Source organism: Oncorhynchus mykiss, chromosome 3 (genome assembly GCF_057628025.1).
Source record: "Oncorhynchus mykiss isolate SJ-2025 chromosome 3, ASM5762802v1, whole genome shotgun sequence".
Taxonomy (NCBI): domain Eukaryota; kingdom Metazoa; phylum Chordata; class Actinopteri; order Salmoniformes; family Salmonidae; genus Oncorhynchus; species Oncorhynchus mykiss.
The window spans coordinates 10,806,644-10,818,918 of record NC_143024.1 but is presented as its reverse complement, the minus strand read 5'-3'; the positions used below and the strand labels follow the sequence as shown (position 1 = coordinate 10,818,918).

Here is a 12,275-nt window from a genome sequence, read left to right as displayed (position 1 = left end):
CTGTTGTATTCAGCATTTCACTGTAAGGTCTACTACACCTGTTGTATTCGGCATTTCACTGTAAGGTCTACCTACACCTGTTGTATTCAGCATTTCACTGTAAGGTCTACTACACCTGTTGTATTCAGCATTTCACTGTGAGGTCTACTACACCTGTTGTATTCAGCATTTCACTGTAAGGTCTACTACACCTGTTGTATTCGGCATTTCACTGTAAGGTCTACTACACCTGTTGTATTCAGCATTTCACTGTGAGGTCTACTACACCTGTTGTATTCAGCATTTCACTGTAAGGTCTACTACACCTGTTGTATTCAGCATTTCACTGTAAGGTCTACTACACCTGTTGTATTCAGCATTTCACTGTAAGGTCTACCTACACCTGTTGTATTCAGCATTTCACTGTAAGGTCTACTACACCTGTTGTATTCAGCATTTCACGGTGAGGTCTACTACACCTGTTGTATTCAGCATTTCACTGTAAGGTCTACTACACCTGATGTATTCAGCATTTCACTGTAAGGTCTACTACACCTGATGTATTCAGCATTTCACTGTGAGGTCTACTACACCTGTTGTATTCAGCATTTCACTGTAAGGTCTACTACACCTGATGTATTCAGCATTTCACTGTAAGGTCTACTACACCTGATGTATTCAGCATTTCACTGTGAGGTCTACTACACCTGTTGTATTCAGCATTTCACTGTAAGATCTACTACACCTGTTGTATTCAGCATTTCACTGTAAGGTCTACTACACCTGTTGTATTCAGCATTTCACTGTGAGGTCTACTACACCTGTTGTATTCAGCATTTCACTGTAAGGTCTACTACACCTGTTGTATTCAGCATTTCACTGTAAGGTCTACTACACCTGTTGTATTCAGCATTTCACTGTAAGGTCTACTACACCTGTTGTATTAAGCATTTCACTGTAAGGTCTACTACACCTGTTGTATTCAGCATTTCACTGTAAGGTCTACCTACACCTGTTGTATTCAGCATTTCACTGTAAGGTCTACCTACACCTGTTGTATTCAGCATTTCACTGTAAGGTCTACTACACCTGTTGTATTCAGCATTTCACTGTAAGGTCTACTACACCTGTTGTATTCAGCATTTCACTGTAAGGTCTACTACACCTGTTGTATTCAGCATTTCACTGTAAGGTCTACTACACCTGTTGTATTCAGCATTTCACTGTAAGGTCTACCTACACCTGTTGTATTCAGCATTTCACTGTAAGGTCTACCTACACCTGTTGTATTCAGTATTTCACTGTAAGGTCTACTACACCTGTTGTATTCAGCATTTCACTGTAAGGTCTACTATACCTGTTGTATTCAGCATTTCACTGTGAGGTCTACTACATCTGTTGTATTCAGCATTTCACTGTAAGGTCTACTATACCTGTTGTATTCAGCATTTCACTGTGAGGTCTACTACACCTGTTGTATTCAGCATTTCACTGTGAGGTCTACTACACCTGTTGTATTCAGCATTTCACTGTAAGGTCTACTACACCTGTTGTATTCAGCATTTCACTGTAAGGTCTACTACACCTGTTGTATTCAGAATTTCACTGTAAGGTCTACTACACCTGTTGTATTCAGCATTTCACTGTAAGGTCTACTACACCTGTTGTATTCAGCATTTCACTGTAAGGTCTACTACACCTGTTGTATTCGGCGCACATGACAAATAAAGTTTGATTTGATTTAAAACCATTCCTCAATAAAGCAGCTGTCAGCAAAGTTAGTGCTTATAAGAAAATACAAGTGTGACGACAAAGTCAAGGGTTCCTCTGCTGGTGTTACTATCCTGTAGTACTGTAGTGGTATCTTGTTAGTATCCTGTAGTATTGTAATGGTATCCTGTAGTATTGTAGTGGTATCCTGTAGTATTGTAGTGGTATCTTGTTAGTATCCTGTAGTATTGTAGTGGTATTGTGTTAGTATCCTGTAGTGCTGTAGTGGTATCTTGTTAGTATCCTGTAGTATTGTAGTGGTATCCTGTAGTACTGTAGGGGTATCCTGTAGTACTGTAGGGGTATCCTGTAGTATTGTAGTGGTATCCTGTAGTACTGTAGGGGTATCCTGTAGTTCTGTAGTGGTATCTTGTTAGTATCCTGTAGTATTGTAGGGGTTTCCTGTAGTACTGTAGTGGTATCCTGTAGTACTGTAGTGGTATCCTGTAGTATTGTAGTGGTATCCTGTAGTATTGTAGTGGTATCTTGTTAGTATCCTGTAGTGCTGTAGTGGTATCTTGTTAGTATCCTGTAGTATTGTAGTGGTATCCTGTAGTACTGTAGGGGTATCCTGTAGTACTGTAGGGGTATCCTGTAGTATTGTAGTGGTATCCTGTAGTACTGTAGGGGTATCCTGTAGTTCTGTAGTGGTATCTTGTTAGTATCCTGTAGTATTGTAGGGGTTTCCTGTAGTACTGTAGTGGTATCCTGTAGTACTGTAGTGGTATCCTGTAGTATTGTAGTGGTATCCTGTAGTATTGTAGTGGTATCTTGTTAGTATCCTGTAGTACTGTAGTGGTATCTTGTTAGTATCCTGATACTGTAGTATCACAAGAAAGGGTTGTTAGCTGAGATATAGAGGTCACAGAATAGTCTCTCTGGCCAGACTCAGGGTGCTAGTCTCTGCACGCTCCACACAGAGGTGTCTCTGGCCAGACTCAGGGCTCTGTGAGGAGACTCTACAGTAAGGATGGTGTCTCTGGCCAGACTCAGGGCTCTGTGAGGAGACTCTACAGTAAGGACAGTGTCTCTGGCCAGACTCAGGGACCTGTGAGGAGAGAGCCCCTACAGTAAGGACAGTGTCTGTGGCCAGACTCAGGGACCTATGAGGAGAGAGCCCCTACAGTAAGGACAGTGTCTCTGGCCAGACTCAGGGACCTGTGAGGAGAGAGCCCCTACAGTAAGGACAGTGTCTCTGGCCAGACTCAGGGACCTGTGAGGAGAGAGCCCCTACAGTAAGGACAGTGCGAGAGAGATAAGGAGCTCTGTTCTCTGCCGCTACAGAGGAAGTCTTTCAATAATAACTTGGGACTAATTACTGACTTCTATCTTATGATATCTGTAGGATGATGTTGATCATTATAATAGTGAGAAGACATTTATCTGATGATATCTGTAGGATGATGTTGATCATTGTAATAGTGAGAAGACATTTATCTGATGATGTTGATCATTGTAATAGTGAGAAGACATTTATCTGATGATATCTGTAGGATGATGTTGATCATTGTAATAGTGAGAAGACATTTATCTGATGATATCTGTAGGATGATGTTGATCATTGTAATAGTGAGAAGACATTTATCTGATGATATCTGTAGGATGATGTTGATCATTATAATAGTGAGAAGACATTTATCTGATGATATCTGTAGGATGATGTTGATCATTGTAATAGTGAGAAGACATTTATCTGATGTAAACGACTAACTACAGGTTGCGTCCCAACCTGTATGTATGTGGTCAATGGATTTGGGGTCACTAGAAAAGAGCGGAGGCTACTCTGACAAAAAGCTGCCACTTCCCATTCAGCTTAACAGGAATACCAAACAATGACTTGTTTATATTCAGTAACTGTACAGTGACCTACAGTGACCTACACAGTGACTTATACAGTAACCATACAGTAACCTATACAGTAACTATATAATGACTTATACAGTGACCTACACAGTAACCTATACAGTAACTCTATAGTGACTTACACAGTGACTTACACAGTGACCTACACAGTGACCTACACAGTGACCTTCACAGTGCAGATTTGTGAAACATGTTTCCATTAAATAATGAATGATTGAGGCGTCATCATTTGACTGTGGCTTGTCCTTATGTCTATCCAGAGGGTATTACTGACCTCCATAGAAATGTACTAGAGCTCATCTACTATCTTTTCAATGGCTGCTTCCGTGAGAGCAAGTCAACCCTCTATCCACCTCTATGTTTACGTGTCCTCTACTTCCTGTTTCCCCCCCAGCCGAGCTGGACTCTGAGCACGCCCAGAAGGTGCTGGACATGGAGCACGCCCAGCAGGGGAAGCTGAAGGAGAGACAGAAGTACTTTGAAGAAGCTTTCCAACAGGACATGGATCAGTACCTCTCTACTGGCTACCTGCAGATCACTGACAGAAGAGGTGAGCTGGAACCCAGAACACACACTGTGTGGCTCCCCTTTTTATAGTGCACTGCTTTGGACCATAGCACTACGGGCCCTGGGAAGTAGTGCACTACGGGCCTTTTAGGAAATAGGGGTCCATTTGGAACACTACCTCTGTTGATACGGCAGGGGAGCCTAGTGGTTAGAGCGTTGGACTAGTAACCGAAAGGTTGCTAGATCGAATCCCCGAGCTGACAAGGTCTGTCGTTCTGCCCCTGAACAAGGCAATTAATCCACTGTTCCTAGGCTGACATTGAAAATAAGAATTTGTTCTTAACTGACTTGCCAAGTTAAATAAAGGTAAAATAAATAGAATAGAAGGTCAAAGAAAGGCTCTTTTTATTAAAAGGTTGACTTGTGTTTTAACATGATAGTCTGTATTGACTTTCGTCTGGTGTAAACTGCTGTTTTGGTGTAGATTCTATGACTTTTCCCTTGTTCTGCTCTGTCTGGGACATTGAGCTTTACAATAACCAGTGATGCTATGCTGGTTAATGGACTGTTTCCTGTGTCTTTTATTGTGCTTCCCCTTCCTGCTTTCATCATACTTGAGGTATGATAGTGCTGTCTGTCTGTGTGTCTCATGTCAGAGCTGTGTTGTCTGTAACAGTGACGTGTGTGTATCTTCAGTGTTGTGCTGTTGTACTGTCTGTCAGTCTGTAACAGTGATGTGTGTGTATCTTCAGTGTTGTACTGTCTGTCAGTCTGTAACAGTGACGTGTGTGTGTGTGTGTGTATCTTCAGTGTTGTACTGTCTGTCAGTCTGTAACAGTGACGTGTGTGTGTGTATCTTCAGTGTTGTAGTGTCTGTCAGTCTGTAACAGTGACGTGTGTATCTTCAGTGTTGTGCTGTTGTACTGTCTGTCAGTCTGTAACAGTGACTTGTGTGCGTATCTTCAGTGTTGTACTGTTGTACTGTCTGTCAGTCTGTAACAGTGACGTGTGTGTATCTTCAGTGTTGTACTGTCTGTCAGTCTGTAACAGTGACTTGTGTGCGTATCTTCAGTGTTGTACTGTTGTACTGTCTGTCAGTCTGTAACAGTGACTTGTGTGCGTATCTTCAGTGTTGTACTGTTGTAGTGTCTGTCAGTCTGTAACAGTGACGTGTGTGTATCTTCAGTGTTGTACTGTCTGCCAGTCTGAGGTTCTGAATTCGTCATTCCGTGATTCCAGGGTTCCTTGTGAGAAATGGAGAAATGGAGGCAGGATGGGACTGTGGTGCAGCTGCAGTGTGAAGTGACGCTGGTTGTGTGTGTCGCTCCACAGGGCCAATAGGTAGCATGTCTTCCATGGAGGTAAACGTTGACGTTCTGGAACAGATGGACCTGATGGACGTGTCGGACCACGAGGCCCTCGACGTCTTTCTCAACTCTGGAGGAGAAGACGACAGCCTGACCTCCTCACTCACCTCAGGTAGTTATCAACAGCCTGACCTCCTCACTCACCTCAGGTAGTTATCAACACAGTGCACTATGTAGGGAATAACCAACTCAGTGGCCTTGTGAAATTGGAGGATTGGGAGTAGCTTCACGCTACGGAAACAGGAGATAGACTAGTGTCCTGTCCAGGAGGTGTACTGGTACATCAAGCTGCCTCACTACAGAAACAGGAGATAGACTAGTGTCCTGTCCAGGAGGTGTACTGGTACATCAAGTTGCCTCACTACAGAGACAGGAGATAGACTAGTGTCCTGTCCAGGAGGTGTACTGGTACATCAAGCTGCCTCACTACAGAAACAGGAGATAGACTAGTGTCCTGTCCAGGAGGTGTACTGGTACATCAAGCTGCCTCACTACAGAAACAGGAGATAGACTAGTGTCCTGTCCAGGAGGTGTACTGGTACATCAAGCTGCCTCACTACAGAAACAGGATATAGACTAGTGTCCTGTCCAGGAGATGTACTGGTACATCAAGCTGCCTCACTACAGAAACAGGAGATAGACTAGTGTCCTGTCCAGGAGGTGTACTGGTACATCAAGCTGCCTCACTACAGAAACAGGAGATAGACTAGTGTCCTGTCCAGGAGGTGTACTGGTACATCAAGTTGCCTCACTACAGAGACAGGAGATAGACTAGTGTCCTGTCCAGGAGATGTACTGGTACATCAAGCTGCCTCACTACAGAAACAGGAGATAGACTAGTGTCCTGTCCAGGAGGTGTACTGGTACATCAAGTTGCCTCACTACAGAGACAGGAGATAGACTAGTGTCCTGTCCAGGAGGTGTACTGGTACATCAAGCTGCCTCACTACAGAGACAGGAGATAGACTAGTGTCCTGTCCAGGAGGTGTACTGGTACATCAAGCTGCCTCACTATAGAAACAGGCTTGCGGAAGGCTTACTACTTATTTGTACTAATTTATGTAGGGAATAGGGTGCAATTTGGGACGACCATTTGTTGATATCATGTAGCCACAGAGACAGTATGGCTAATGCTATCACGTAGCCACCAACGGTACAGAGACAGTATGGCTAATGCTATCACGTAGCCACCAACGGTACAGAGACAGTATGGCTAATGCTATCATGTAGCCACCAACGGTACAGAGACAGTATGGCTAATGCTATCACGTAGCCACCAACGGTACAGAGACAGTATGGCTAATGCTACCACGTAGCCACCAACGGTACAGAGACAGTATGGCTAATGCTATCACGTAGCCACCAACGGTACAGAGACCGTATGGCTAATGCTATCACGTAGCCACCAATGGTACAGAGACCGTATTCGCTTGTGTCCATTTAGTCATGTTATTAAGTGCGTTGCTAGCAAGCCACTTTCTTATGAACGCATGGTATCAAAGCATGCGCGTCACCCTGGGGATAACAGAGTTGTGTTGTCATGAGTTCAAACAAAACAGAGATTATACACTGCAGCACACTAGAATCACATGATGGAGCATGTGGTTGAGTCCCAAAAGGAACCCTGTATCCCATATATAGGCAGAGCCGTGATGTTGGACTGATCCCCTCTCCCTCCCTCCTGTCCCCCAGGTCCAGACCCTGAGTCGTTGTCCTCTGAGATCTCCCTGCGGGTGCCCACCCAGGCGGAACTGAGGAACAAGCCGTCTTCCTTCTCCTCCACGGAGCCAGGCTCAGCCAGCCAGGACACCAGCCAGGACACCAGCCTGGGGGAGTACCAGGAGGGGGAGGGCAGCGAGGCCGACGGAGACCAGCCCCTGGTACTGCCAGACGAGGAGGAAGTGCAGGCCGACACAGCCCTGGTGTCGTTGCCCGAGGCAGAGACGTTCAAGAACTCTGACGACAGCGACTCGCAGGCCTCTTAGGAGCCGTCACAGAGCTGCCCCCTGGGTGAGAACGGCTCTAGGGGGTATAGGGTAGCTCCTAGACGCTGATCTGGGGGTCCGTTTTGCATTTTTCCCCCAAAAAAACTTTTTTTTCTTTTCTGTTTTTTATAAATGAAATGTAGCTTCCTTCCTTGTATCCAATTATATCTAAGTAAATGATAATAAAGTTGTTTAAAATGTTCAAGGGACTGCATTCTTCAGACATTACACTGGGAGTTTAAACCAAAGCTTTGAAGTCAATAACTAGAATAGCTTGGTGGTTCTTAAACACAGAGAGAGATGTTTGGGTTAGGATGCTTGGAGGGTACAGACACACGGCACTGAGAAGAACACATTTGGATAGACACTGTCAAACCTTTTTATTCAAACCTTAATGGGTACTAACAAATACAATAGAAAATAAATCGGTCATTGTCCAACTTGAATCAGCATGGAAGGAAAACAGAATCCGAGATAAGAAATGAGACGGTCGGCTGTAATGAGCCTGTTGTAAAAAAAAAAAAAACATTAAGCACGCTTTTTAAAAAAACATCCAACTCTGTATATACGTGAACTTTGAAAATTGATTGTTTTTGTAAGGGGTCTCAACAAGCTGATTTTAAAGGACTCTTGTCGCGAGGCTGGAGTGCAACAACAGGAGTTACTCCTTCTGTACATAGTAGATTTTACCATTTTTATTATTCTTCTACTTATTTTCCCTTTTCGTAAAAACAAAGTTTAGGTAAAAAAAAAACGAAGGGATTCAAACTATGCAGCACTTCTCCATACGTGTTACCAGGGCAACCCTGGCCCCATACAACTAATGTCCAACACAGTTGACACAAGAGTTGTGATACAATATATATTATTTTTTTTGTCTGCACAAAAAAATGTTTACACAACCATTTCACTGTCTCCACAACACTTGTGTAATTCTAGATGTTTTTTTGTATCACAACCGTTGAGTGTATACGGGGCCACAGATGAAGTAACTGGTGGTGGTGGAGTGGGGGGGGGGGTAAGGCTTTTTCTTCATAAATCCCCTACTCCAAAACACTGCATTCCATTCCTTAAAAGGCTCAGGTACATGTATCTTTAGACATTGACAATGTTTTATATGTACAATGCTGTTGTGGTTTTCACTTTTTGTTCTTTGATAAAACACCTGGACTGTGACTCTCCCAAATGGCACCCTATTCCTTATATAGTGCCCTTGGGGCTCGGGTCAAAATTAGTGCTCTAAATAGGGGATAGGCTGCCATTTGGAACGCAGTGCCGCAGACCCAAGAGTTGCAGGTCAAGAGCCTGTAAGGGTCTAGAGTGGATAACTTGGTCACAAAACAAAAACTATCGGCACCAGGAGTGATTAAAAATGATTAGTATGCATTTTTTTTTTTTAGGCACAGTGTTTCACACCAAAATGGTCAGATGAGCGGTGTGAAGCCCATGATTACCGTTCCACTCTTGGCCAATTCTCTAAATAATTATAACATCAATGATCTGAGAAGGGGCCCTGTTTAATACTGAGGCCAGGGTCGTATTCACTAGGAACCAAACGGAAGCAAAAGGGCCAAAACGAGGAGGGACTACCTGAACATGTCCAATAAGGAACGCTTGTTTTTTTTTTCTGTTTGCAAAACGTTTTGCTACGTTTAGCACTAATAAACACAACCCACTTTTTGCGCTCCGCTGGAAAAATCTTTGTATCGTAATGCATGTATTACAAACCCCTGAAGAGCCTTATTACTGGTTGGAGTCTAAACGCAAAACTGTGTGTAGAATCCACTTATTGGTAACAAGTTCTACAAACGTGTTCACAGTTCAGGATGCAGTCCAATGGCTTTGAGCAAAAGGAGAAATGATCATTATTATTATTACTACTACTACACCAAAGACAGTATAAATTGAGCACCAAGATGTAGCACCAGGGAAGTCTGTAGGTAATAACAGTAGGTGTAGCTAGGAGGATATTGTGATATCTAGATACAATATACAGTATTGGACGAAGGGCTGGGTTTCCATCCATACGGCTGAAGATCCGCGCTAACATTTTTTTAAAGCTAATTTCCAATTGAGCTGAGATACGCGGGAACGTTGCCTTCAAATTTCAATTGAGCTGTTAACGCGGATCCTCCGATACAGAACTGAATCCAGCCATTAATGCCTCTTAAAAACATGTTGTTGTTTTTTTACTCTAGTGCAAAAGCCGTGGTTTAAGGAGCACATTCTCCACACTGAGCAGAGAGAAATGTACCGTAGTGAAACACGGGTCCTGTTGGAACACTTCAGAAGTCCTTCCTTCCTTCCTTCCTTCCTTCCTTCCTTCCTTCCTTCCTTTGACGTAATCACAGGTGTGAATCGGTTGGATTGGTGACAGTAATTGGGTGGTAGTAACCTAACCACTTGTACATCTGTGTTTACCTCAAAGAACCCAGGAAGGAAGGATGTGAAGTAATGGAACGCGGCCCGTGATGTGAGTTAATTAGAGCTGAGGGCGGTCTTTGGGCAGGGTGGAGGAGGGGAGGCGGGTGAGGGACACAGTGATGGAGGTTCTGTTTCGGGCGCTGCGTTTGGCCGGGGTGGACGCCTCACCGGGGCCCTGAAGTCCTCTCGTCCCTCTCCTCTTCTCAGCGCCGCTCTTCTCCAGCACTCTCCCACACACCCTGCTCACCAGATGGTTGATTTGGTCCTGAGAGGAAGAGAAATTGGAATCGGGAGAAGAAGAATGTGGGTTGACATTGAAGAGTGGGTGTAGTAATTGACGACCTCCTACTGCCTAATAATGGAGGTCTAGACTATGAATGTATTGATGGTGTTGAACTGAACTGCTTTCAAGTTCTGAGAATTTTCACTCTCCTGGTTAAATAAGGTTACATCAAATGTTGGAAAATAATTTAAAGTAGTGTACCCTTAGTAGTGTACTGTAGTAGTTTACTGTAGTAGTGTGTAGTGTGTAGTGTGTGTAGTGTACTGTAGTAGTGTGTACTGTAGTAGTGTGTAGTTTACTGTAGTAGTGTGTAGTATAGTTTACTGTAGTAGTGTACTGTAGTAGTGTGTACTGTAGTAGTGTGTAGTTTACTGTATTAGCGTGTAGTGTACTGTAGTAGTGTGTAGTGTACTGTAGTAGTGTGTAGTGTACTGTAGTAGTGTGTAGTTTACTGTATTAGTGTGTAGTGTACTGTAGTAGTGTGAAGTGTAATATACTGTAGTGCAGTGTACTGTAGTAGTGTGTAGTGTACTTTAGTGTAGTGTAGTTTACTGTAGTAGTGTGTAGTGTACTGTAGTGCAGTGTACTGTAGTAGTGTAGTTTACTGTAGTAGTGTACTGTAGTAGTGTGTAGTTTACTGTAGTAGTGTGTAGTGTACTGTAGTGTAGTTTACTGTAGTAGTGTGTAGTGTACTGTAGTAGTGTACTGTAGTGTAGTGTACTGTAGTAGTGTGTACTGTAGTGTAGTGTAGTTTACTGTAGTGTAGTGTAGTGTACTTTAGTAGTGTGTAGTGTACTGTAGTGTAGTGTAGTGTACTGTAGTGTAGTTTAGTTTACTGTAGTGTAGTGCAGTTTACTGTAGTAGTGTGTAGTGTACTGTAGTGTAGTTTACTGTAGTAGTGTGTAGTGTAGTTTACTGTAGTAGTGTGTAGTGTGTGTAGTAGTGTGTAGTGTGTGTAGTAGTGTGTGTACTGTAGTGTAGTGTACTGTAGTAGTGTGTAGTTTACTGTAGTAGTGTGTAGTGTGTGTAGTAGTGTGTACTGTACTGTAGTAGTGTAGTGTAGTGTAGTTTACTGTAGTAGTGTGTAGGGTACTGTAGTAGTGTAGTTTACTGTAGTAGTGTGTACTGTAGTAGTGTGTAGTTTACTGTAGTAGTGTACTGTAGTAGTGTGTACTGTAGTAGTGTGTAGTGTACTGTAGTAGTGTGTAGTGTAGTTTACTGTAGTAGTGTGTAGTTTACTGTAGTAGTGTAGTGTAGTGTAGTACCTCGTCGTAACGGTACATCATTTTGAGGCCTCGGCAGGACTTGTGTTTCTGTACGTACAGCAGGACACACTCCAGACAGAACACCACGTTCTCACTCTCCTGAACCACCTGCAGCGACATGAGGAGCATGCCATCAGGACAAAGAATAAACACATTTTCCCTCCTGAACCACCTGCAGAGACATGAGGAGCATGCCATCAGGACAGAATAAACACATTTTCTCTCCTGAACCATCTGCAGTGACATGAGGAGCATGCCATCAGGACAGAATAAACACATTTTCCCTCCTGAACCATCTGCAGTGACATGAGGAGCATGCCATCAGGACACAGAATAAACACATTTTCCCTCCTGAACCATCTGCAGCGACATGAGGAGCATGCCATCAGGACAGAATAAACACATTTTCCCTCCTGAACCATCTGCAGTGACATGAGGAGCATGCCATCAGGACACAGAATAAACACATTTTCCCTCCTGAACCATCTGCAGCGACATGAGGAGCATGCCATCAGGACACAGAATAAACACATTTTCCCTTCAGGGACAATAAAGTAAGACCGGTCTTTTTACAGGACATTTACGATTGAGCCCCCATCTGCAGACTTAACCATTGATGCCATCTCCACGAACATCAGGGAAATGGCCTTTAGAAGGCGCCTTGTTGGGGCCTCCCGGGTGGCGCAGTGGTCTGTGCCACCAGAGACTCTGGGTTCGCGCCTAGGCTCTGTCGCAGCCGGCCGCGACCGGGAGGTCCGCACAATCGGCCTAGCGTCGTCCGGGTTAGGGAGGGTTTGGTCGGTAGGGATATCCTTGTCTCATCGCGCACCAG

General features: G+C 43.8%; 2 protein-coding genes across 8 annotated transcripts in view; one reads left to right on the top strand and one right to left on the bottom strand.

Moving 5' to 3' along the window:
* Positions 1–7,673, top strand: part of LOC149984337 (dysbindin-A-like) — a 40,350-nt gene extending 32,677 nt beyond the window's left edge. For all 4 annotated transcript variants that reach the window (XM_090220430.1, XM_090220433.1, XM_090220440.1 and 1 more), the window contains 3 exons: positions 4,007–4,162; positions 5,452–5,598; positions 7,179–7,673. In XM_090220430.1, coding sequence (XP_090076556.1) covers positions 4,007–4,162; positions 5,452–5,598; positions 7,179–7,471 — 596 coding nt within the window. In that variant the 3' untranslated portion in view covers positions 7,472–7,673. The remainder of the gene's footprint in view (positions 1–4,006; positions 4,163–5,451; positions 5,599–7,178) is intronic.
* A 153-nt stretch (positions 7,674–7,826) lies between these two features.
* Positions 7,827–12,275, bottom strand: part of LOC149984336 (protein Jumonji-like) — a 99,957-nt gene continuing 95,508 nt past the window's right edge. For all 4 annotated transcript variants that reach the window (XR_016491842.1, XR_016491843.1, XM_090220401.1 and 1 more), the window contains 2 exons: positions 11,444–11,551; positions 7,827–10,160 (listed from right to left, as the gene is read on the bottom strand). Coding sequence is in view for 2 of the 4 variants with exons in the window: in XM_090220401.1 (XP_090076527.1) it covers positions 9,954–10,160; positions 11,444–11,551 (315 nt within the window). In the remaining 2 variants the exon portion in view is untranslated. The remainder of the gene's footprint in view (positions 10,161–11,443; positions 11,552–12,275) is intronic.